At 54.2% G+C, this 23641-nt stretch overlaps 1 protein-coding gene across 2 annotated transcripts; it reads right to left on the bottom strand.

The window, feature by feature from the left end:
* Nucleotides 1-230: 230 nt before the first annotated feature.
* Nucleotides 231-23483, bottom strand: Pcdh1 (protocadherin 1). Of its 2 annotated transcripts, XM_071612284.1 has the most exons (6): nucleotides 23289-23483; nucleotides 14229-15091; nucleotides 9117-11312; nucleotides 3730-3949; nucleotides 2716-2754; nucleotides 1413-1474 (listed from the first exon to the last, which is right to left on the bottom strand). In XM_071612284.1, the coding sequence occupies exons 1-5, from the start codon at nucleotides 23326-23328 to the stop codon at nucleotides 2729-2731; spliced, it is 3345 nt and encodes a 1114-aa protein (XP_071468385.1). In that variant the 5' UTR covers nucleotides 23329-23483; the 3' UTR covers nucleotides 1413-1474; nucleotides 2716-2728. The 2 variants fall into 2 exon arrangements, with proteins under 2 accessions (XP_027783616.1, XP_071468385.1); XM_027927815.3 differs by lacking the exon at nucleotides 2716-2754 and having other exon boundaries at nucleotides 231-1474.
* Between the last annotated feature and the right edge of the window lie 158 nt (nucleotides 23484-23641).

Below are 23641 nucleotides of genomic sequence, written 5' to 3'. Positions count from 1 at the left end.
GAGGCACAGTCATCCCACCCCTGTCCAGCTGCCCCCCCACAGCCTCAGGGCCCCTCTGTGATGCTCATCTGGACGTGGGAGGCCAGCCTGAGCGGGGATCCCCCCCAGGGCACAGCGCAACAGTTCCAAAAAAATAGAGATTTGTATTTTTTAAAAAAAATTAAATAAAAGCCCAGCTCTGCTGATAGGCGAATGTTACCCCCATCCCCACCCCCACCCACCCGTTGTTTCCCTGGCCTGCACCCCATCCCACCACGGCCCAGGGGTATTTACAACATGGAACAATAGAGGCCTGGGGGGGGGGCACTGCGGCAGGGAGGAGGGGCACAGGGCAGGTCCCCCCCCAGAGGGGTCCCCCTAGACAACACAACATCAACGAGAAAAGTTGCAAATCAGGCAGAAATGGGGACATCATTCCAAGGTCCTTATATACAGACACTGCATGACCAGTAGGGAAGTAGGGAGCTCAGATGGGCCCAGGCATGGACATGTGGTAGGTAGGTGGGCCAGCCCAGGAGCAGTACTGGAAGACAAGGCCTCCGCCCTACTCCACCCCTCCCCATCCCACCTTTGGTAACAAAAGCCCTTCAGGGAGCCCCTGGTGGTCAAGAGTTTCCTCTGGAAGTTCCAAGGGCGAGGGGCTCCCCAGTTCAGCCCTGTTTCAGGGCTGAAATGGGGCATGCTATCCCCACCCTGGTTGGTCATGTGGGAAACTATGAGTTAAAAGTGTGCTGCCCACCCTTGACTCCACCGTCTGCCCAAAGAGAGGGGGTACTCCCTAGAAGTTGAGAGAAGGGAGCCCAGTTACTGTAGAGGAGCCCTCTTGGGCATCAGCTGGGAGGAGCCCCATAAAGGGGAAGAAGAGGCTCCTGGGAGCTGGGGGATGGAAATGAGGGAGAGGACTTGGACCCTGCATGGGGGAAGGGCCAGTGTGGTCAGGAGGCCAGTACTCCCCCACACTGGGGGGCCCTGGCCGTGGAGTCCACACTGGAGGGGTCAAGAGTGGGGGCCCTGGAATGGGCCCATCTGGGAGCTGGCCGGCGGCTAGGGGAGGAGTAGCCGGCCGGCCAGAAGGGGGCTCACAGGTAGATCTCGCGCTTGGCCGTCTGGGCAGATGCCGGTGTGGCTGCGGGTGGGAAGTCCGAGGTCTGGGTCAGGGGGATTTCCTCCAAGGTGGCCGAGTCCTTGCAGGAATCATGGCTACTGTGGGAGAAGGCACTGTAGGAGGGCAGGAGGCGCACGGGGGCCGTTTTGGTGTTCCGGTCTTCCGGGGGGCTGGGGCTGCCGGCGCCCGCAGGCTCCTGCCCTCCTCGGTCCTGGTAAGGCACGAAGGTGGAGAGTTTGAGGGCGCTGCTCTTGGTCCGGCGGCTGGGAGATGACTGGCCAGGCATCCAGCATGTGTCAGAGTGGCCAAACTCGCTGCACTCCCGGGTACACGTGCCCGTCATGGCAACATCAGGCAGAGGGCGGAGGTCTGCAGGAGAGAGCAGGGAGGACAGTCATCGGGCATGGCGCCTGGAAAAGATCTGCTCCATGGTCTCCCACTGGTATCTACACAGGGGTGTGGGACTCTTCCTGCCCACTGAGCTCACAGGCACACACCCTTCAAATAGACACACACCCTCCCACTCTCCACCAAAAGCCCACTGTGCACATAACCCTCTCAGATGCACACATGCACACACACAAAAACCTATCCTTAAATAGACACGTTCCTTCAATAGACACGTTTCTTCTAGTCTCACCCACCCTCCCGTGCTTTTCTCACACACCCACCAAATCTGCCCTCAGACAGGTGCACAAACACACAACTCATCTGCACACTTGTCGTCTGTCTCCAGACAGGTTTAAACATGCAATTCTACCCCTTGGTGTTTGGAGGAAACCCCCCCATCCTCATTTAAGAACTCACCAGACTCCTCTCATATCTCTCTCTCCCTCTCCCTCTCTCTCTCTCTCTCTCTCTCTCTCTCTCTCTCACACACACACACACACACACACACATACACACACACAGTCTGATAGGCATGGACACACATCTGTTGCACTGGACAACTCTGTTCTCAAAGATGGGCACATACCTTCTGTCTAAGGCTCCTCAGACCTCCTGTGCTCCCACTTATCTTGGAAGCCCTCTCTGCCCAGCACGGGAGGCCTTGCTTTAAAGCCAGGGGGAGGGGAGAGCTTCTATGCAAGATGTTCATACACAAACACACACTCATACACCCACAAGCACACTCATGCAGCCCCTGCCCACCTCACTCCAGCCCCCTTGCCAACCACCACCCCTGGCCTTTCCCCGGCTCCCTGCCCAGAAGAACACCCACGGGAACAGGAGTTGGCCGCCTGACATCAGCAGTAGCCGGTGCGGTTGCTGGGCAGCAGGGATCTCCATGGGAACGGTTGGGCCATGAGCACTTCCTGTCACAGCTGCCCCTATCCCGCCCTCGCTCTGGGATAGCACCAGGCAGTGACCCACCCTTAGGGACATAACTGAGCAGCACTGCCTGGGGCAGGGCTCCCCTGGCACCACCCACCCTGGCTTGGCCTCTAGCCAGGGCAAGGTGAGGAGGGGACAGCTCTGTTGTTAACCCTCAATGTGCCAATCTTCAGGGCAGAGTTAGGGGACCCAGTGTGGCACGGAGCACTGGTGGGCGGGGCTGGGTGCTGGGCAGAGTCCCACAGACCCCAGACCCCAGAGCAGCTCCCACATACCTGGCACTCTGCCTCAGGGCCTGCTCCGGCCAGCCGGCTCTGCGCGGGCACAAAAAGGACGAGACGGGCATGAGATCACACATGGAGGGGCAGGCGTGGGGCAAAGGGCCCTCTGAGACCTAGGGCCAAGGAGATTTCGACAGGGCCCTCTGACTGAGGGGTGGGGAGTGGAAGTTTTCATCTTTTGGAGAGGGGTGATTTTGGATTGAAGGAGGGGATGAGAACCAAGGACAACTCCAAGTTAAGAGTCTCGCCACCCCAAGGGCTAGCTTATTCAGGCTCCCCATCTTCACAGCTGCCTTGGACGCCTTCATGCACACACAGCCATGCACATACACATGCACAGCGCACACACATTCTGACAGTACACATCATCCATCTCCACGCTGACCTCTGCTCAGGCCCACACCTCCCTTCCATCACCCACCAAACCCCTCCCAGACAGTCTTTCCCCTCCCAGACCTCCCTGCAGCTCTTCCTCAGCCACAGTTTCTCCCACTTCTCTCTCCAGGGGGTCATCCTATAATTTTCTGAGCTCCTTACAGCATTTGGGTTCCATTCTCTATTCTCAAGGCCCTCCCACCTTATTAGGGGGCTACCATTTGCCTTTAAGTTTTCCTCACCGTTACCTGAGCCTTCTGGCCACTGTTCTCAGGGTCCCTGTTCCCAGGGAGTCAGTGAAAGGTAGTGCTGAATGCAAGGGCTCTGGTCTCAGAGAAACCTGAGTGTGTATCCCTCCCAGGTCTGCTGCTTCCTAGATGTATGAATTTGGGCAAGTGACTTAACCTCTCTGAGCCTCAGATTCTTCCACTGTAAAGTGGGCACAATAAAGTTCTCAGATCAGAGAGTGGTTGTGAGGAGTAAACGAATATATACCTGAAAGCACTCAGCACGGTGAATACTATTGAACACACAAGAAGAACTCAATAAATGGAGGATATTTTTAAGGTCTTGTCACCATTCTCAGGCTTCTACTCATTCCTGGGGTGCCTCGACCATGCCGACGCTCCTCACCATTCTCAGGGTGCTCCATCTCTCCTATGCTGCCATCGGGGGTGGTGCGTTCATAGTGATCCTCAGGCAGTGCCAGGGGACCGAGTCGGGGCCCCGAGGATGACTTGCTGGATGGTGTTTCAGATTCCTCCAGGCCACTATCATAGTAACTGTGCTGGGATGGGTCCTGCAGCTCCTGAGCCTGGCTGGTGGCCGAGAAGGTGACACGACGGTGAGGTAACTGCAGGAAGAGAGAGTGTCACTGCTGGCTGCCAGCACCACACCAGGCCCCAGCCCCAGCAAAGCCCCCTCAGGCCTCAGCAGCAACCAAGAAGTCCCAGCCCAGAGCACAGCGTAGACCCCAGAAAGCAGAGGCTCCAGTAGAGGACTGCTCCTCAATTCTAGGACAGCTCCCAGAACAGCCAAGTCCACACAAAGAAAGTCCCACATAGCTCAGGCCTCAGTGTTATTATAGCCCCCAGGCCACTCTAGTCACTCTGTCCAGCATGACTACTTGTTACAGCACAGCCCTTCTAGTTCTGGTTTAGCTCCCCGATACAGGCACAGTCTCCCTTTAATTTCAGAACAGTCCCTGATAAGAGTAGAGCCCAACACCAGAACAGCACAACGCCAGCCAATTCCCCAAATGCCAGCATGGCTTCTAAACACCAGCACAACCTCAAGCTTCCAGAACAGCTTCCTAAAAGCAGTACTTCTAACTCCCAAACAGCTCTCCAATGCCAGAATAGTCCCCTAATTTCCCAAGAGCACCTTCCAGACTCCAGCTCCTCACCTGTCTCACTGCTCTGTTACTCCCATGGCCTCCATCCGAATGAGGTGCCAACTCTTTCTCATCCTGTTCCTCATCCTGGTTTGAGTGCTGAGGCCACCTCAGGATTCCCTGCTGAGTACCACCCACCACCCCCAGCCTCACCTCATTCCCCTCCAGAGAGACCTGGGAGTGGAAAGGGGTGGAAGGGAACTGGAGAGGGAGCCTGAGAACAAGCCAGGGCACCTGGGGTGGGGGAGCAGAACAGTGGAAACTCCCCTGTCCTCCAGATCAGCAAACAGAATACTGACTGTAGAGGGCAGGGCCCTGAAAGGAGACTGGCATGGGGGAGGGAATGGCATCCATCAGAAATTAGGCAAGTTGGCCTCAAACGGAGACTCCTTCTAGGAAATAGGAAGGAGCTCCAGGAGGGGCCTCTGGCTTGGTGGAGTTAGACTTGGAGCTTAGACTGGGTGCTGGGGTTCAGGAGAGTGGAGCAGTGGCAGGCTGCTTCCAGCCAGCAGCCCCCATCTGCCTGCCATGGGTTAACAATCAGCCCAGGAACCTGGCAACCTCAGCCTGGCACTTGGCACAATCAGCCAGCCACCCAAACACCCACCTGGGATTTGCCACTGGTTTTCCTGCCAACCAGAAACTAGAAGTGTGGAAGGCACCTCCAGGTTCCCTGGAGGCCAGGTGGGAGCAGCAGGGCCCAGGCCCTGCCACTGACCCTCCAGACTCCTCGAATCCTCCCTGCGTTGGCAGCACTTTGTCTTTACTCTCTAGCTCTCAGTAGGAGGTTGTGAGGATGACCAGAGGAAGTGGTCCCAGGTCTGCAGACCTCCCTCCTGATTCCCCCTACCACACACACAGTCTCCATCTGACTGCGGGCAGCTGGGGTGGGGAGGCTATCAGGACAAGGAACTATGGCACCAATGGGAAGGTGGCCCAGAACTGCCCCACCTTGGGAACCTATACTGTGATCCCCAACGCTGAAAAATTTGGGCAATGAGAGATGAGGCCCCCAGAATTAACATGCACATTTGGGGTTGGGGTTATAAAGGAGCATAGTCCTCTTGCTTTTGGGGTGAACAGGCTCCAGGAAAGTTCTGGAAGGCACAGGGCAGCGTGGTTGTGGGTGTTTCTCTTTTCAGTTTTCTTTTAAGACTTTGATTAGCAGCTCTCCCTCCCTATAGGGCTCACATCTGGTAATGGAGGGCTTCAGTTCTGCCCACCAGGCAAGTCACCTGAGCTCTTTTCCTATGCTGTTTTTCTGTAAAATGGAGGGTTGGGTTGTATTCAACAAAATATTTCCTATAATTCTATGACTATCAAAGCGTCAAAGCCTGGAACTGAATCTAACTCCAGTTCTGATGTTTGAGGCACTTGTTGGATCATTCTAATTAGCTGCCCCTTCTGACCCTTCAGAGTCAACAGGTCTGAAACCGAAATATTTTTCTTCAATCAGCCTCCACAGAGACAATGATCTCATCACCATTCCATTACCCACACACAGAAGGCAGACCTCCATCCATCTGGGAATCCTGGCAGCTCCCCACATCCCATATCCATATTGGCCTTGAATCCAGGGGATCCTTTCTCCCTAAATTCCTCCAAGTCCACCCATCACCCCCATTGCCACCCTCTTAGTTCAAACCTTAGAATTTTGACTTTGGACCTTCACCTCTGCTCCTCTTTAAGTTCCAGTGAATTTTCTAAACTCAGTTCATCTGAAAAATGCCTGAGCTTTCAGGGACCTCCATTTCCTTTGGCAAGGCATCCATGTCCTCCACAACCTACCGTGCTTTCAATCTCATCTCTCAGCTCTCTCCTGCACCCTCCACTCCAGCCCAAACACTCCTCTCTGGCCTCTCCCTGCCTCCAGTGTAGTCATGCTCACTCCTGCCTCAGGAGTTTGCTCACACGGTGACCATAGGCAAGGGGATGGGACCCTCTTGCCCAAGTCCTGGCTCATGGTTGACAAGTTGGTTCAGAATTCACAATCTCTTCCCAGAAGCCCATACCATGCTCCTCAAAAAAAGGGAAAGACACTCTGGTCAGATAAATTCAGGAAACTCAAGAGCTGAGTTTAACCCTTTTCCCCCTTCTTGCATGGTTTGCAGATCCTTTAATAGGCTAATGATAGTGAATCTCTTACTACCAATCACGAACCCTTTTTAAAATAGCACATGGATAATGGGAAATTCTGGAAATCAGATTTTCTGATGTTTTGTGTGAATTTTGGTTCAATCACTAACTAGTTTTCACTTCTGAAAAATGAAGAATAAGAGGACCTACCAGCTCATATCAGTCATGAGGACTGAATGAACTTAGATACCTGCACCTAACCTAGTAAGGCCTCAAAAAATGGCAGTGAATAGCAGCAATCGAAGTAGTTGCTTGGAACAAGTTGGGAATAGATTTACTTTGGAACTTCTCACTTGACATGATTCATCTCACTTGTGTCTTGGGCTACAAGTACAACCATTTTTTCATCAAAGAGTCTGAACACACAGTAGGAGCTCGGCCCATGGTGGTTTGTTTTTGTTTTCAGTTCTGGGGATTGAACCTGAAGCCTTGCACATGCTTGGCAAGGGCTTTACCACTGAGCTATATCCCCATCCTAGCATATATATGTTTTGTTTTATTTTTTGGTGCTGGGGATTGAACCCATATCCTTGTGCATGCAAGGCAAGCACTCTACCAACTGAGCTATATCCCAGCCCCTGGCCTATATTTTGATGATGACAACAGGTGGTATGGCTTGGCTGTGTTGAAATGTTGGAAGAATATATTCGGTGTGGCTCTATGGATGGATTGGGTTGAGATGGAGCTGATGAGGGAAAAATCAGACCTGGGAAAGAAATGAAGGAACTAGGGAAATGGGGAAAAGAAGCAGAGGTTACAAGGCCAGAAATGGAAGAGAAAGAATGTGAGTTGCTGGAGGTCACGCTATAAATATTTAATTTGCCCAAAAGAAATATGATTCAGTCACATCTCACTTCCCCACTCCTCCAAAGTCCTTAAGAGGTTTTATTTTGGAGGTATCCCAGGGCATCAGGGAGTTTGTAGATGGTATCAAGGAGAAAGCAGGCGCCTTGGACCTCCTGGGAGTGTCTTGAGCCTCTTCGGTCACCATGGAGATAGGTTGCCTCTGGCCTCAGAGACTCCCCCAGGACCTGAGGCCCCTCACCCACACTTTAGCCTCCCTTAGGCACAACCAAGGACAGGACAAATCAAGGACAGGGCAGACCTAGGAGAGCAAGAAGTGAGAGATGGAGAGAGAGAGAGTGAAGGCCAGCAGCCCTGCTGGTCAGAGCAAGGAGCTGAAGGAAGCACCCAAGAGTGGAGGGGCAGAGCAGGTCATGGCAAAGACTCAAGAAGTCCCTTGCCTCTCCCTGGGCCCTCCCTCCCTACAGCCCAGGCCCTGATCACAGTGGTGAGACACAGGGCAGGGCTAGCTAATTGCTGGGTGTAGGTGGTGTCATGATGAAGAGGCTGGGAAAGGGACTTGGGGGAAGATCTTGGCCCTGAGGGAGGGTGACTGGTGTAATAAAGAGGTTCTCTGGCGTCACCAAAGGCAAGCAGGCTGCTTGCTACACCACAGGTGGTCTGGTCTGAGGTCTGTTGAGCTTCCCAATTGGACAGTCTGGAAAAATTAAGTCTTGGACCATGGAGACAGCGCAAGACTTGTGTGCATCTCTACCCACCCTTATTTGGAGAAGGGTATCATTCTTAGGGAGAAGGTCTGAAGCATGGGGCAAGGGAACAGGCTACCAGATGCCTCCATTTGAAGGCTGTTCAGGAGGGAACTTTCCCTAGACATGGATTTGGGTGTGGGGTGGGTGGGGAGATGGTATGCTAAGATAGGGTTGCAGTAGAATAGGCAAGTCTAAGCTGGGAAGGGGTAAAGAGGAGGGATGGGGAAATTGAGGCAGGACCTGAGGACCAAGGGCTGCTTCCAGTCTCTCTCGCTTCTTCTCTCAGTTCCAGGAAAATAAGAAACCAAAACTCCAAAAATAGAGAACTTTATTGTCAGGGACAAGTGTATAGGGCTGGGGTAGGGGATATGGGGCCCAGCCCCGGGTGAGGAAGAGGTTAATACATAGTACACAGAGAAGGCACAAGTTGGGAGGACCCCCTCCCTAGCAGATTCCCCATCTGGTTCCCAACCAGGACCCTAGATCTCCCTGTTTCCCCTCTAGAAAAGCACCTATGGCTGGTCTCAGAGACCCAGGTTTGGAATAGACATCTTCCCAATTTTCCTGACCCCCATTTCCAAACCCTTCTGCTCACCTGCCCATCAGCCCCAGCAGCTGGTCCAGCACCCAGGGATCTGACAAGTCACAGGCCTCTCCCCAGTGGGGAGGGGGCAGGGAGGAGACCATAGAGCATGCCCTCCCTTGGTTTCCACTCAGCCTAACCCCCATGCCTAGGTGAGGCAGCAAGGTCATTAAGGCCCCAGTGTCTCCAGATCTGAGGTCCCACCTCCCACTATGGCTCAGGCTGGCCCCCAGGTGGACTAGTGAATGCGGCAGGAATGCTACACCTGCTGTCATTCCCACACCTCGGTCCAGATGGCCCCGACGTAGGGGTGGGGTGGGGGCCGGGGCATGGTGAGCCGAAAGGGCTGGCCTACCTGCTTGCTGGGGTATTTGGGGGGGTTGGTGCGGTAGCTGTAGTCGGAGTACTGCTCAGAGCCCGTGGACGTGGTGTCCCCGGTGCCCACAAATGTGTTTGCAGGCGGCAGGTCCTGCACCACTTGGTGCTTCTTGGAGGCCGAGGGTGACTGGGGCTGCAGCTGGATGGAAGGCAGTGGGGAGTTAGAACGGTAGTGGCGGCCCAGGTCAGGGCTACCTGGTGGGTAGTTGAGGGGCAGGTGGATGCGGGGACTGTCCCCAGGGGCGTCACTCATCAAGTTGAACTTGAGGGACTTCTGCAATCCGGCCTCATCTTCGTCCTCCACTGGCTTCACAGGCTTCGGGGACTTGCTCTTCTTGCCCTTGCTCTTGTTTCCCTTGGAGGCTTTGCCGCTGGGCTTGGGGGCATACAGGTCCTTGGTCTCTTTCTTACCAGCCTGATAGCCACTCTTGGCCTCCCGCTGCCGGCAGTAGCGCACAAGCACTGCCAGGGCTATGAGCAAGGCCACAGCCACGACACCAGCCACCACACCAAAGAGGATATTGCCACGCTGCTTGGAGCGCTCATATTCTGGGTCCCCAGCAATGTCGATATCCAGTGGTGTGTCCAGGCTGTGACCCAGTAGGGTCTCCAGCAGTGTGCGGTTGGCTAAGGTCTCATTGACATAAAGATGGACCAAGGCTGTGCCGTAGCGTGGAGGCTTGCCACGGTCACTGACCTTCACCACAAGGCGGTGCAGCCCGTGGTGGCGCCGCTCAATCTCCTTCTCCAGGGTGATGGCACCTGAATTTGGCCCGATCTGGAAGAGTCCATAAGGATTGCCACCAGCAATGCTGTAGGTCAGCTCAGCGTTGACACCAGAGTCAATGTCCTCGGCTGTCACCTGGCTGACAGTCTCACCAAGACGTGTCTGGGGGGTGAGCAGCCGGTGGGAAGTGTTGGAGGGGGCAGTAATAAAGGGTGCGTTGTCATTCTCATCTAGTACATTGATGGTGACGCCAACATAAGCTGAGCGAGGTGGGACGCCGCCGTCCACCGCCTTCAGCTGGAAGGTGTAGGTGCTCTGCTGCTCTCGGTCGAAGCTCAGGCTGGACAGGATGGTGCCTGTGCCGTTCTGGATAACAAAGTCACCATTGTCTTGCTCCACTGAGAGCTGCACCCGGGCATTCTCCCCCTTGTCCCCATCGATGACAGTCACCATGCCCACTGGACTCAGCGCTGGCATGTTCTCCATCACTGAGAAGTTGTAGCCACTCAGCATAAATTTGGGGTCATTATCATTGCAGTCCAGCACATTGACGAGGACGGTGGCTGTGCCCTGGAGGCTGGGGCTGCCCCGGTCAGCTGCCACTACTTTCAACTCATAGCTGTCTCTCTGTTCCCGATCAAGGGACGTCTTCACCCGGATTTCTCCATTCTCAGGTGAGATGGTGAAGAGGCCCTGGGCAGCCGGCTCAGGCTCCAGAGAGTAAACCAGCTCTGCATTAGAGCCGGAGTCAGCATCGCTGGCAGTGACCTCAGCCACCACTTCACCAGGCTTGTTGTTTTCTGGAAAGGCCACCTCCGTGATGCTCTGGGTGAAGACAGGGGCATTGTCATTGACATCCACCACCTGCACCTTGAGGGAGTTAGTGCTAGAGAGAGGGGGGTTGCCAGAGTCCACAGCAACAATTTCAATGGTGTAGTCTTTGACCTTCTCGTAATCAAGTGGGGTGGTGGTCTGCAGGAAGTACTTCTTCTTGCTATCACTGCCCGTCTCACTGGCTTGGCGAAGTTGGAAGGGCACGTCACCTGCTACCACACAGGTGACAGCTGCATTCTCTCCCTCATCTCGGTCAGATACCTGTACCAGAGCCACGGCTGTCTCCTCCGCCACATCCTCTGAGATGTTAGCCATCCCATCTTGATGGGTCACCAGTCCTATGCCTCGGATCTCAATGGTGGGAGCATTGTCATTCATGTCCTTCACAGTCACAACCACTTGGGCACGGGCACTCTTGGGGTTGGCGCCTCGGTCCTTGGCAAGCACAGAGAAGCGCAGAGTGCTCAGGTCCTCACGGTCCACGGGGCCCTGAACAGTGATGAGTCCAGTGTTTCTGTCCAGTCGCAGAAGTCGCCTCACAACTTCAGGTGCCTGGTGGAACGTGTAGTCGATCTCTGCATTAGCGCCTTGATCTGAATCATTAGCTTTCACCTATAGGGTAGAAGCAAAAAACAAGGAGAACAGACTGGGTTAGACCAGGGATAGCAAGTTCAGGGGTACATGTGTGCTGCCAAAGTCCTTTCCAATGATCATGGCAAACACAACAAATCTGACTTAGTGCCCTTTCCAAAAGTGGCATGTGTACAACCTTTTCCCCAGCCCTGGCACTTTGGCTCTTTTCCTGAAGAGCCCAGATGCAGCCTGCAAATCCTCAATAGTGATGCAAACTGCCAGTAGAGATGGTACATGGCAGAATTAAACTCCTTCTCATTCCTCTACTGGTCCACCCAAATATGGCGGTTAGGATCTAACCAGCAACACTTTCATCCAATTAAAGTGGCTCCTAACCAACTGCTGAGATGGAAAGGTGTGTAGGTAGTAGAGATGGTGTGCATGCATGCACAAACACGCATATGATTGTGAGCTGTGTGTGCTTATGTGTAACCATGAGAAGGTATGTGTGAATGTGTGTATGCAAGAGTGGAGAACCACATGCCCACCTGGAGGCTACAGGTGAGGGAATTTCTTCTGAAAGCAGCCAGATAGTGATGTGGGTCAGAGGGAGCCTGCCAGGCCAGGCCCAGCCACTGCTCTGTTAAACTGGGGAAACCTGTTTCAGCAGTTCCTTCGACTGCTGGCTGGTGCTGGCAAGGCACCAATGTGAGGAATCCGGCCTGAGCCTGCGGCCAGGAGGGAGGGGTTGGTGCAGGCCACAGAGCCTGCTGGCAGCGGGCTGGGCTCCCAGCATCAAACAATGAACTGTCTGTCCCTTTGCAGTGGGCACGCCCTCCCACGCCAACGCCGACGCGCACTGGGTCCAAGTCTATACAAACACGGGCAGGAATGGGACAAAAAGAACCAGGTGGAACTGGCCATGAGGTACCACTTCTCGAGTGAAACATGAGGGTTAGGGTTAGGTCACCACCAGGGCAAAGTGATGGCAGGGCAGGGTGCAGAGGGGGATAGGCATAACTTGGTAGACTCTCTAAAACAGAAGTCTTGGGTTCAAATCCTAGCTCTACCACTTCTCAAATAACTATGTAATCTTGAGCCAATTATTGAACTTCCCCAAGCCTTAGTCTACAAATGTGTAAGATGGGGATTAATCATGGAATTGATTTCACTGTGGAATATTAAGTGGGATGATACATGTCAAAATGTCAACTCTGCCTGATACATGGAGAGTGCTCCCTAAATATTTTTTTTTCTTTTTGTCCATCAGCCTATCTATCTGTCCATCTATCCTCCTTTCTGTCTCTGCAAAACCAGTTGCTAATACCATGCGGGGCACTGCAGGTAGTGGGATCTCAAGCCACTGCTTGTCTGGCCTTCTTCCCCTTAGAAGGGACTCATACCATACCTGCTAGGGCTTTTATTACAGAGGTTCCCAGCTACCCTGCTGCCTGTTCCAATCTATGAGGGCCCAACCCTAACAGTTTCTCCTACTGCAGACCTCAGTCTTATCTGTCACCAACTATGTGATTATGCGCCCCACTGTCTCCCTGTCTCTAGATTGGTGGCTCAGCCCTTTATCTGTCTCCTGCCATCTGTCTCTGTCTCTGTCTGTGACTCTTGACTTCTGTCTGTCTGCCTCCTGTCCCTGCTAAGTTCTGATCCTGCCTCTTTCCCATCACCTGTTCTCTCCCATCCTCTCTTTTTAGCCTGTCCACCTCTCAGCTGACCCTCTGTCCTGCTTTTCTGCTGTATCTTGCTGGGAGGATGTAAAGCTGTTACACGCATAGGCTATAAAAATCCACACTGTGGGACGTGAGCCATGGTGGGCTCTGAATCTATCAGCTATGACATTAGGCAAGTTTCTTAATCTCTGTGAGCTCAGATTCCCATCTGTAAAATGGGGATATGCTCACTTACCCTGTACTGTAAGAATTAAATTATATAATACACATGGTGTGTTTAGAACAGAGCCTGGCACTTAGGCTATTATTATTCACCATTCCCACTGTCTGTCTCCCTTTTCTTTCTCATCCTCCTGTCCAGATTCCAGTCTACCAGTTCCGAAAAAAGATGAAACTCCCACCACCCACTTCAGCATGGGGACCTAGGATGAGGGTCTCCTGGGCTGGGTGATGGGCTCCAGGGCAGCTGAGCCCTCCTCAGCTCCCTCTCATCAAACAGACAGCTTCAGCCCGTGGAGAAGGAAAAAGGAGCTGGGCTGGCAGGAGGCCAGTGCCGAGATGACAGCAGGAGATACGCCCACCTGTCTGCAGGGACGCTTTCTTTGCTCCCTCCCAGGCCCCAGCCCCACCAAGCTGCCCAGCCCCTGGGGCAGTTCCCATGGAGAGGAGTGCTGAGAACTTCCATGAGGGGAACTGACCCCCGCCTACTGTGCCAAACACCCCACACCCGTGGGTGCCCCATGTCCAGGGGCAGAAGCGAGTATACAAATACCCCTGTATGACTTTTCAGAACTTGGAGGAAGTATCTGACTTAAATGATCTCATTGGACTCCATCAGGGAGGGGTGCAGTGAGACTGTATCCCCAGTTTCAGGAAAATCCCACCTGATTAAAGGGCACCTGCTCCTGTTTGGGAAGGTTCTACCTGATAAAAAGCAGCCCTTTTGTTCCACCTTAGCATCCCTTGCAAGGGGAGAAGGCTCTCCTTGACTTGAGGGGGAGTTTCATTTTCCAGAGTTTCTAACTCACATCTGCCTTGGAGAGGGGTAGGCACTGTTCAGATGTGATGTCACTTAACAGCTTGACAGAGAAAAATAAAATCACCAGTTGGGTGGTGGGAGGGTCTCACCTGACTAGGGATGGGGAGAAGAAATCTAGACACAGTTCTGACATTTTTATCCCCTAAGTGAAAGGAGTTCTCAGCTGGTTGGGGTGGGCTCCCATTTTTAAAGGTGGGTCACCCTGACAGGAAGATAGAGGGGATCTCTCACCTGAATGACCGAGTGGCCTATGGGACTATTCTCAGACAGCTCGGCCTCATAGGAGGGCCGCTCGAACTTGGGAGCGTTGTCATTGGTGTCAAGCACAGTGACACGCAGCAGGGCACTGCTGGCACGCGGGGGACTGCCACCATCCTGAACCTTAATGGTGAGGTCGTAGGAATCCCAGCGTTCGCGGTCCAGGTTGCCCATCACGATGAGCTGTGGCTGCTTCTCCTCCTGGTCCTCGGCCACCTGCAGCCCAAACAGCTCCTGGGCCTCAGGCCCAGCCTGAAGCTCATAGGATGCCACGCCATTGGGGCCAGCATCACGGTCTGAAGCCAGTGGAATAGGGAAGAGCGAACCGATGTTGGTATTCTCAGGGATGGCCAGAGTGATGACTGGTGAGGCGAAGTTGGGTGTGTTGTCATTGATGTCCTGTACCTCTATCTGGCCCTCTAGCAGCCGGGGACTGCCATTCTGCACGAGGTCTGTGATAGACACCTCAAACTCCAGGATGCAGGGCTCACCAGGGAGCTGGTTCTGGCATTCACGGAGCCCCTCACGGTCAATGGAGGTCTCAGTGGTGAAAATATCACCTGTCTTGCCATCCACTCGAAGGTATGGGGCACCTACCTCTAGTTTGTACAGGTGGCCCACATCTGGAAAGCCATAGTCGGCTGCGAGGCTCCCAATGAGGGTGTTGGGTGGCTGTTCCTCTGGTACCTTGTATACTACCCGAGTGGCGTGGCCTGTGGATGGAGCCAATAGGAGCAGCAGTGCCAGCAGCAAGGGGGGCAGCAGCAATCGCTGCCCCCCAGGGCCCGGGCTGGGCCTCAGGGACCCCATCCTGGCAGGCTCTAGAATCAGGAGGGCTGCAAGGAAAAGAGGCAAAATGGAAGCTGCTCTTGAGGACTGCCCAGAGCCAGGCCCCCGCTGTCCCCCTTCCACCTACACACTCTTCTCCCACAAGGAGATTCAATCCTAGCCCCCAAACCCAGTTCCAGAAACCAGAGTCCAGAACCCTGAGTTCTACCCACAGCTGGGTGTAGCAGCTGTGCCTGGCCCAGCTGGAGGATCCTGTAAGAGGCCTGGCAGGCCTAGAGTAGCTCCCGCCCATGGAACGCCCTTACCCACCTGATGTTCCCTGGGTCCCAGCCCTCCCTCCCTCCCTCCCTCCCTCCTTTCCTCTTTCCCTCCCTCCTTTCCTCTTTCCCTCCCTATTCTCTGCTTTGCCCAACACCTCCTTCTCACCAGCATCCTGCCTTAGTCACCCATGGTAATTACCCTGATACTGAGATACCGAGAGAGCAAGTGGTTAGGCTTTGGGCACCCCCAACTGGATCACCCCTTCCCACCTATGTAGTAGGAAAGAGATGCAGGTACTCTCTAGATGACCCAGTTTCTGGGGTCATTTACTGCCCATACTAGAGCTACTCAGGTTGTCTGGAGGGAGAGGGGAACACATCTCATTTCTCTCTTCTGAGATGCCACATCAATAATAAGTATATGAAGTGTGACAGGTCCAATTCCCTTTTCCTGACAATAATCACCCACAGCACCCCCACAAGGGTCCAACTTGAATCAGAACTAACCAAGACTTGTAAAAATGGCTAGGGTGAAGAATAGGTGTTAGCCCTCTCCAACTTCCCCCACAAACATGTGTCTAGGAGCATTTGCGTTTGTGTGTGTACACAAACACATATGCATGTGAACAGTTCCTAGGGCTCTTCTCTCTGCCTCTTTCCATGGGCAGGTGCACAAAGAGAATAGAGGTCAAGATTGGGGTCACAGGGCTGAAAGGCCCTCAAATTGGCATTGGGAGCTGCCCTGACCTGTCCTTTGCAACTGAAGCCCAGCAGGTCTAACTGGGACAGAGCTTCGATGACACCACCAGCCTATCCCTGGCCCCTTCCCCACCCCCACTCTGGGTGATCATCTGGCTCCTGTTTGACCCCTATCCCTACACAGGTCCAGCTCCGACTGCACACCCGGCCTCTCCTCCTCTCTAACTGGTCCAGCCCCACCTCACACCTTCTTCTCCCTGCCCACCCCAGCTAGCTCTGTATGTCCTAGCCAATCACAAGCTGCATCCCCATCACCACTATCACCCTCTTCTTTCACCCATCTCTCCACCCCCTCCACTTCAAGGCTGTCCATTTGCTGACCCCAGTCAGACCTGTTAGCTGCTGGCCCAGTTGTGACTGCGCTCCTCTGCAACAAAATCATGGTGAGCCTCTCTACTCAAATTCAAAGTCTCTAACAGCATTTCTGTGGAGGGTTCAGGCTCAGTCTCCTTTCCCCACTTCCCCTCAGCATACCTGGAAGACCAGCTCTACTTCTGGAATTCCCACCCCAGGCCTATTGATGACCACACCCACCCCACTGAAGGCAGGTTCTGGCCCCCCTAGGAAGCCTTCCCAGGCCTTTCCAACCCACAGTGACCTCTCCTTCCTCCAACTCACAGCCACTTATTGTCTGCTCCAATCCTAAAGCAATGAATCATAGGCTGCCTTGGACACCGCCCGCCTGTGTTGTTCTCTCTCCCGGCAGACACCAAGCATCCTGAAGGAAGGGGTAGAACTTTGTATACTCACTCCCTCAACCCCCACCCATGCGGCTTTTCGAAGCCAGGCCCAGAATAGGTGCTCATTCATGCATTCAACGAATGCTTATTGGGCACTTATAATCCTGGGTACAACAGTAAAGACTGGCCCAGTCTACCATGACAATGGTTCTAGCAAGAACTACCTGTCAATTTTGTTGGGCTGCCTCTCTGTACCCATTTGGCATATGTTAGACAGCAGTGGGGAGAATAGTTGTTATCCGAAGGCAAACCTCAGCTGCCCACTTCCTGTTTTTTGTTGTTGTTGTTGTTGGTAGTGGTGGTGGTACCAGGGATTGAACCCAGGGACACTCAACCACTGAGCCACATCACCATCTCTTTTTAAAATTTTGAGACAGGGTCTCGCTAAATTGCTGAGGCTGGTTTTGAACCAGCAATCCTCCTGAGTCACTGAGATTATAGGCATGCATCACTGTGATGCCAGGCTTCCCACTTCCTGTTTATGTGACCTGGAACAAATTATTTAGAGCCTCAGTTTTCTTATCTGAAAATAGTAAAGATACTACCTATTTCCTGGAAGGGGGGCAGTTTGAGAAAATATAGACTGACTACCTAACCCAATGTAAGTACTTAATAAATGGTCTCTGGAAGTACTCAGCACAATTGTAGTTATGTCCTTCTTTGAAAAACTTGCTAACCTCTGTCACAAGACAGTAAGCAGAGTGGGAGAGTCTCTACTTTGCTTACTTCAACATCTTCAGCGCAGTCATACCGGGCCAGCAGCTGACAGGTCTGACTGGCACACAGTAGGCTCTCAATAAATAGCTTTCCAGGGACTGGTTATTTTTACTCAATGACTATCTGCTAATCCTGGAGCACTTGATCACGGGTTGTTTAGTTGACAACTTGCATATGATTGCCCGATTCCCTTTCTCCACCTAGGGGGCAGAGCAAATGCTCCTTGAATGCATGGTTCCTTACACATTTCAAACACTTCACCTCTTCTGGGGAGACTTCCCTAAACACAAGCCCCTCCTCAGTAGCTCCTCAGTATTAAAGTACTCAATGTGTGTGAGGCCATTATCAAATTAGTGTCTATGTTTATTCTCAGCTACAATCTTAATCTCTTTAAAGGAAGGAGGAGTATATCTGATGCTCCATTTGGATCTGCCCTCCAGCCACATCCCCTTCATCTGCATGGACCTTGGCAAAGAGTTCATTTTATCATTTCAAGTCCCAACCCAAATCCATCCCCAAGGGACTGTCTCCAAAGAACCCCATTCTCTCTTGGGTGCCTTCACCTGGCCACCACCCTCCTCCACATACACAACATGGGATAACTGTGCAACCCTATTCTCTGTGTAAGCGTTGGCAGGTTAGGGGTTAGATGGGATGCCCACGGGAATGACCCTGAACCTTGCAGAAAAGAGAAATTTAACAGTAATTGCTTGCCTGTACTCCCCCTCTCCAGATCAAGGTTACTTAACCATTCAGGCAAACCTTTAAGAATTTTTTTTTTTTTTTTAAAGAGAGAGAATTTTCTAATATTTATTTTTCAGTTTTCGGTGGACACAACATCTTTATTTTATTTGTATGTGGTGCTGAGAATCGAACCCAGCGCCCTGCACATGCCAGGCGAGCGCGTTACCACTTGAGCCACATCCCCAGCCCCTAAGAATTTTACAAAAACCACAGATTCAGTCTTCAACTTGGGACTTCCTCCCCATCTCAGGGTCAAATACCTGAGACCTCTTAGGTAGTCCCCCCTCCCCCGCCACCCCACTATTTCTCTCACCCTTAGAGGATCCCTTACTTCCAGTAAGGGATAGAGTCCAGAAGGATTACAGTATTCGGCTTCCAAGTTAGAACCAGGAGAACCACAGGGTAAAATGCAAGACAGGGAAAGCTTGGGGTCAATGTGCAGGGGTGTTCCTGAGATTCAGGAAGAGTAGAGGAATAAGGGCCTGGAGTGAGTCTTCCCCAGATTGGACGCAAGAGTTGGGAGTGGTAAATTCTGGGAGAGAAGCAGAACCTCTCAAGGTTGAAGCACCTGGAGAGTTCTTTCAAAATAAGTATTATCTGGCCCCACCCTTAGGAATTTTGATTGGAAGGTGGGACCGGGAGAAACCCCCAAGGCAATTGTGATGCAAAGGTCCCAGACAATCTGGGAACAACTCTGGGATACAATAGATCCACTGAGTTAAGAAACTGAACACTGGGGGTGTGTGTAGCTCAGTGGTCAAGGGCTTGCCTGGCCCGCACCAGGTCCCGGGTTCCATCCCCAGCATCAAAAAAGAAAGAAAAAGCCTGAGGCCATACAAACTCTCTCATCACCACACCACCATCATTGCGCACCACGATTACCATCCCAGCAGGCAAGGTTTCACTAAGGCACGGCTAAGCGTTTCATACACAGGATCTCATTTAATCCCCCCACCCTCTGAAACAGATAATATTCATTATTACAGCCCTGTCCCCGTATTACAAGTCAAATTGAGACTCAAAAATATATTAATCGTCTTAGGCCAGAGAAACAGTATGAGGAAGAGCTCGGATGTGAGAAACAGGGCTTCTTCAAATACCAGAGTCTGGAGGAAAGGCTGGATTCAGGAAGGGAATCAACAGTAATCCCTAAGGCTGGAAAGGGATGTTTATTGTGTTACCCCCCACCTCCACCCCAGCACACAGGAACCTCAGCCCTGTTGCCAACACTGCCCACCATCAGAACAGAAAGGGAAGAGGAGGCTAGCCTTCTAGGATTGAACCCAGGCCTCCCAGGCTGTTGTGGCTCATTCAAAGGTCCATCAGGATATAGAAAGCCAGGTGACTTTCCCTTCCTGGGAAGGGCAGGAACAGCAGTTAAGTGGCCCTTACTCATCCCTGCCCCCACCACTTCTGAACTTTGTCCTCTGCAGTTGGTATGGGGAGTCATTAGTCTCAGCGGTGGCCTTTGAAGCCACTGGTGCCTTATCTGCCCTTCCCCAGGCTCTGGCTGCCTTCCTGGGCAGGGGTGCTTCGCATTCACCCAGTGGCATGGGTGTCCAGGGGACTGAGAAGCCAGAGCTTAAGCAGGGACAGACACAGGGACCCATCTCCCTCAGGAGCAGAAGAAACATCAGGGGTATAGGAGCAACGGATGAGGGGACAAGAGTCCAAGGAAAGTGAAGGGGACCTCATCTGTATCCATACCTGGGAAGGGTTGATGACAGAGGTTCACCTGAAACCTTCATTTCCAGAGTTTTTGCTGCATGCTATGACCAGAGAGCTATGCCAGGTCAGGCTTTGACACCTCGGATGCTCCCTGTCCCCTGCCCCCAGCACTATTAGACAATAACCACTGCTTCCTCAGGCAAACACCAAAGGAACAGAGTGAAGGGTAAGCAAGTGAAGCTGCATGGGGTGGAGCTGTTCAGAGGCCACCCACAGCAAGCAAGGGCACGGCCCTCAGCTCTTTCCCCTCTTCCACCACCCTCCATTAGCTTCTGCAGACGTCCAGGCATCTGTTGTTTGGGGCCAGATTGTTTGTTTGAACCCTCACTTCACACTTCCTAGCTGTGAATTGTCTTTTCTGAACCAGTTTCTATACAATGAAATGGAAATTGGGAGTTATTTGGGAGGATTAAAGGAGATCTGGTGCATCTAAAGTCTATTATAATACATATCTTACTACTGCATCCTTTCCACTTGCCACGGGCCCTGGCAGATAGAAGATGCTTAATCTGTTGAACAGAATTGCTCTCTGCAGCACCAACTATCCTTGCTCAGGGCAGGAGCAGCCCTCACCCCATCAGAAGGGCCTCCTCCTTCACTACCTCCCCTTATTCAACCTTCATTCCCTTTTAGGCCTTCCCCACCTTTGTAGGCCCCCTTCCTGGCTTTCCACCCCATTCTTCCTAGTAATATTCAATGTTTTTTGGCCAGCTTCTCTGCAGAAGTAACCACAGTAGAAAGGGCTCTGGTAGGAGGACACCAGACCAGCCAGACACCCTTTTCCAGCGGAAGTGCCTTCAGGAATTGGGAACTGGGGATGGAAGGGGGAAGGGGAAAAATTAATGCGGCCAGACCAGAACTGAACCTAGGCCTGCCCTCTACCACCCTGCCTCTGGCCATCTCTGGAGGCCTCTCTTCTCACGCCTCTTTTCTGGATTCCAGCCCATGCCCTAGTCTAGTTATTACACGTTTCAATCCCCTCAGACTCCCACGTCAAGAACGAAGGTAACACCCACTCATCCCCACACACACAGACCTCAGGGTTCTCACAAACACCTTCTGGCAGCTCCCTAGGACTGACCCAGAGCAGGTGCTGGAAGGCGCCCTGCGTCTTCCGGCACGAAGTCCTGGCCTCTGCTTGCTCTGGCGGCCGGGTCCGCACCGCTAAGGTCAGCGGGCGCTCCCAGAACACACCCAGCGTACGGAGTGTCTCCTCCCAGAGGCAGCTGAGCCAGTGTATAGTTGGGGGACCGCGGCGGCTCCTAGGGTTCGAGTGGCCCCGCCCCCACCCCCGCGGCGCCGGCCTCCTGAAGCCTAAGGCGAGGCCAGGCGAGCGCGCAGCGTAGTGAGAAAGCGCCTAGGCCAGCCGGTCACTTGCGTCCCCCGCCCCCCGGGCGGCCGCGGGGAATCCCTGCTCCTTGGCATCTCCGGCCTCGGCCTAGGGTCCCCCGCAAGCCGGCGCCGCGGCGAGTCGCGCAGCGGGCGCCGGGAGGGGGGCGGGGAGGAAGCCGGCGCCGGAATCACAAAGCCGCGAACCCAGCCGGGCGGGGACACTCTCGTAAAACCGATGCTCTCGCGACCGGCGGAAAAGGGGCTCTTGCCCTACGGTCAATTCCCAGTGGCCTCAGCATCACCCCCAATCTTTCCTGCCGGAACGAATCGTTGCCCACCACTGCTAGGGAAACTGAGGCCAGAAGTCTGAGCTAGGGTAGCTGGGGGAGGGGGAAACGGGTGCGAGTCCATTTCACCCACCAGTTCTACTCCCGCGCCTGCCACGGTCTCCCTTCTGGCCCCCAGGCCTTTCCCCAACACACGACTGGCCTGCAGCCGGGACCGGGAAGAGGGGGCGCCCTGGTGTGAGACTGACCCAGGTGTGCGGGACCCAGGTGAGTCAGAGACCCAGGTGCCTCGCAGAACTCAGCTAAGTGGTCCGGAAAGGGTCGTAAACAGAGCCTCAGGCTTGCACCTTTTGCAAAGGAATCAAGGGCCTTGGAGCCTGGGGAGGCGGTATGGCGCGGCCAGCCAGGTCCAGCTTGTTCCCGGAATACTCGGCCGGTACGGCCCGGGAGTGGGGGTTGGGGGAGGCGCCCGCCGGGAAGCCGGTTGGTCCGGCCACAGGGCTCCCGCTGTACAGATATTTACAATAACAATGTCGCTATTAAGGTGACAGGGCGCTTGGGTCGGTTTCTCCCCACGGAATCTGGCCTCCGAGGGAGAGGGGCAGAGCTTGTCTGTGTATGCCCCGCAGGGTGTAATGTGACAGTGTTGGTGTAAGGTGTGTGTGACACCCAGTGTTAAGATGTGTGAAGCAGTAGGTTCCGTGTTTGTGACCGTGAGGCGCTGCTGTAGGTGCTTCTTACTGTGTTAGGGTGTGTGCCATCAAGGCGTGTGCTGAGACATTGGGTTGTGTTTGTGTGGGTGCAGGCGGTGGGAGCAAGTGAGACCTGTGCTCTGTGTACCTGTGCTCTGGCCAAGGAGTAGGGAACATAATTTATGTTAGGGTGTGTTCCTTAAAGAAATACGAGGATGGGGGGATTAGGTTTTGAGTGTTCATCTTGAGAACTATGGCCGTGGCACTCGTACACGAGGGCATGGGTTTGTGTTTGTGTGTCTATGTTGCCCAGTGTCACACCCGGTTGTGTTGTTGCTGTCTACGGACACAGGTTGTGTGTCCCTGCTGCTGATCGTGCAGACGCCGAAGCAGATTCTAAGCTGGTGACGGTGCCCCATTGGGCGCTGGTGTGCGGGAGGTATGTCTGTGTTCACATATGTTCGGATGTATGTATGCGTGTGTATGTCTGGTACGGTCCTCCAGGTGCCCGCGGAGAGCTGGAAGCGCCTGAGTGAGATGAGCTAGTCGCCCAACAAGTGTGTGTGTGTGTGTGTGTGTGTGTTTGTGTGTGTGTTGGGGATAAGGTTTCTTGCTAGCTTCATCCTCGGGGAGCCCCCCACCAAACTGAGGGCCGCGCGCTTCCCTAAAACCATTTCCATCTCGCGCGCTCCTGGAGTCTCATCCCAGCCGCTCCAAGGCGCGCCCGAGTGCGCGACACCGGGGTTGGGGTCCGGCTCGGTACCTCCTCCCCTCTCTCGGTTTCTTGTAGTGGACCTTGAGGCCAGGGTGCCCGGCTGCAACCCCCACTTGGTGTTCCAGCAGCCCCCACCTCGGCCCCCGCGCGCTGGGCATGGACTGGATCCCCTCGGCCTCGCTCCGCTGAGCGCCCCTCCCTCAGCTCCCGCCGGCCATGGCCGCTCCGGGCCCCGAGCCTCTGCCGCCTCCACCGCCTCCGGATCCTTACCCGCCTCGGGGCAGCACCGGCCGCCCGCCCCGCTGTCCATGAGCCGCTGCCGGCCCCGGCCCGGGCTGCGGCTCCGCACGGCTGGGGCTGGCTCTGCGGTTCGGGTTCCGGCTCCGGCTGACTCTGGGCACAGCAGCCCGGCGGCTTCGCGTCCGCGCCGCGCTCCCGCTCCCGGAGTGTGTGAGGCGGCAGCGGCGGCGGCGGCGGCGGCGGAGCCAGCAGCGAGCGGAGCGCACAGCCCGGCCCGCCCCCTCCCTCCCCCTCCCTCCTGGCCCGCCCGCCTGCCTCCCGCCCGCCTCTCCGCACCCCCTCCGGCCGGGAGGTGGAGCTCGGGACTGCTCTGGTCCCGCTGG

This window comes from Marmota flaviventris, chromosome 5 (assembly GCF_047511675.1).
Source record: "Marmota flaviventris isolate mMarFla1 chromosome 5, mMarFla1.hap1, whole genome shotgun sequence".
Taxonomy (NCBI): domain Eukaryota; kingdom Metazoa; phylum Chordata; class Mammalia; order Rodentia; family Sciuridae; genus Marmota; species Marmota flaviventris.
This window is presented reverse-complemented; position numbering and strand designations above follow the sequence as displayed.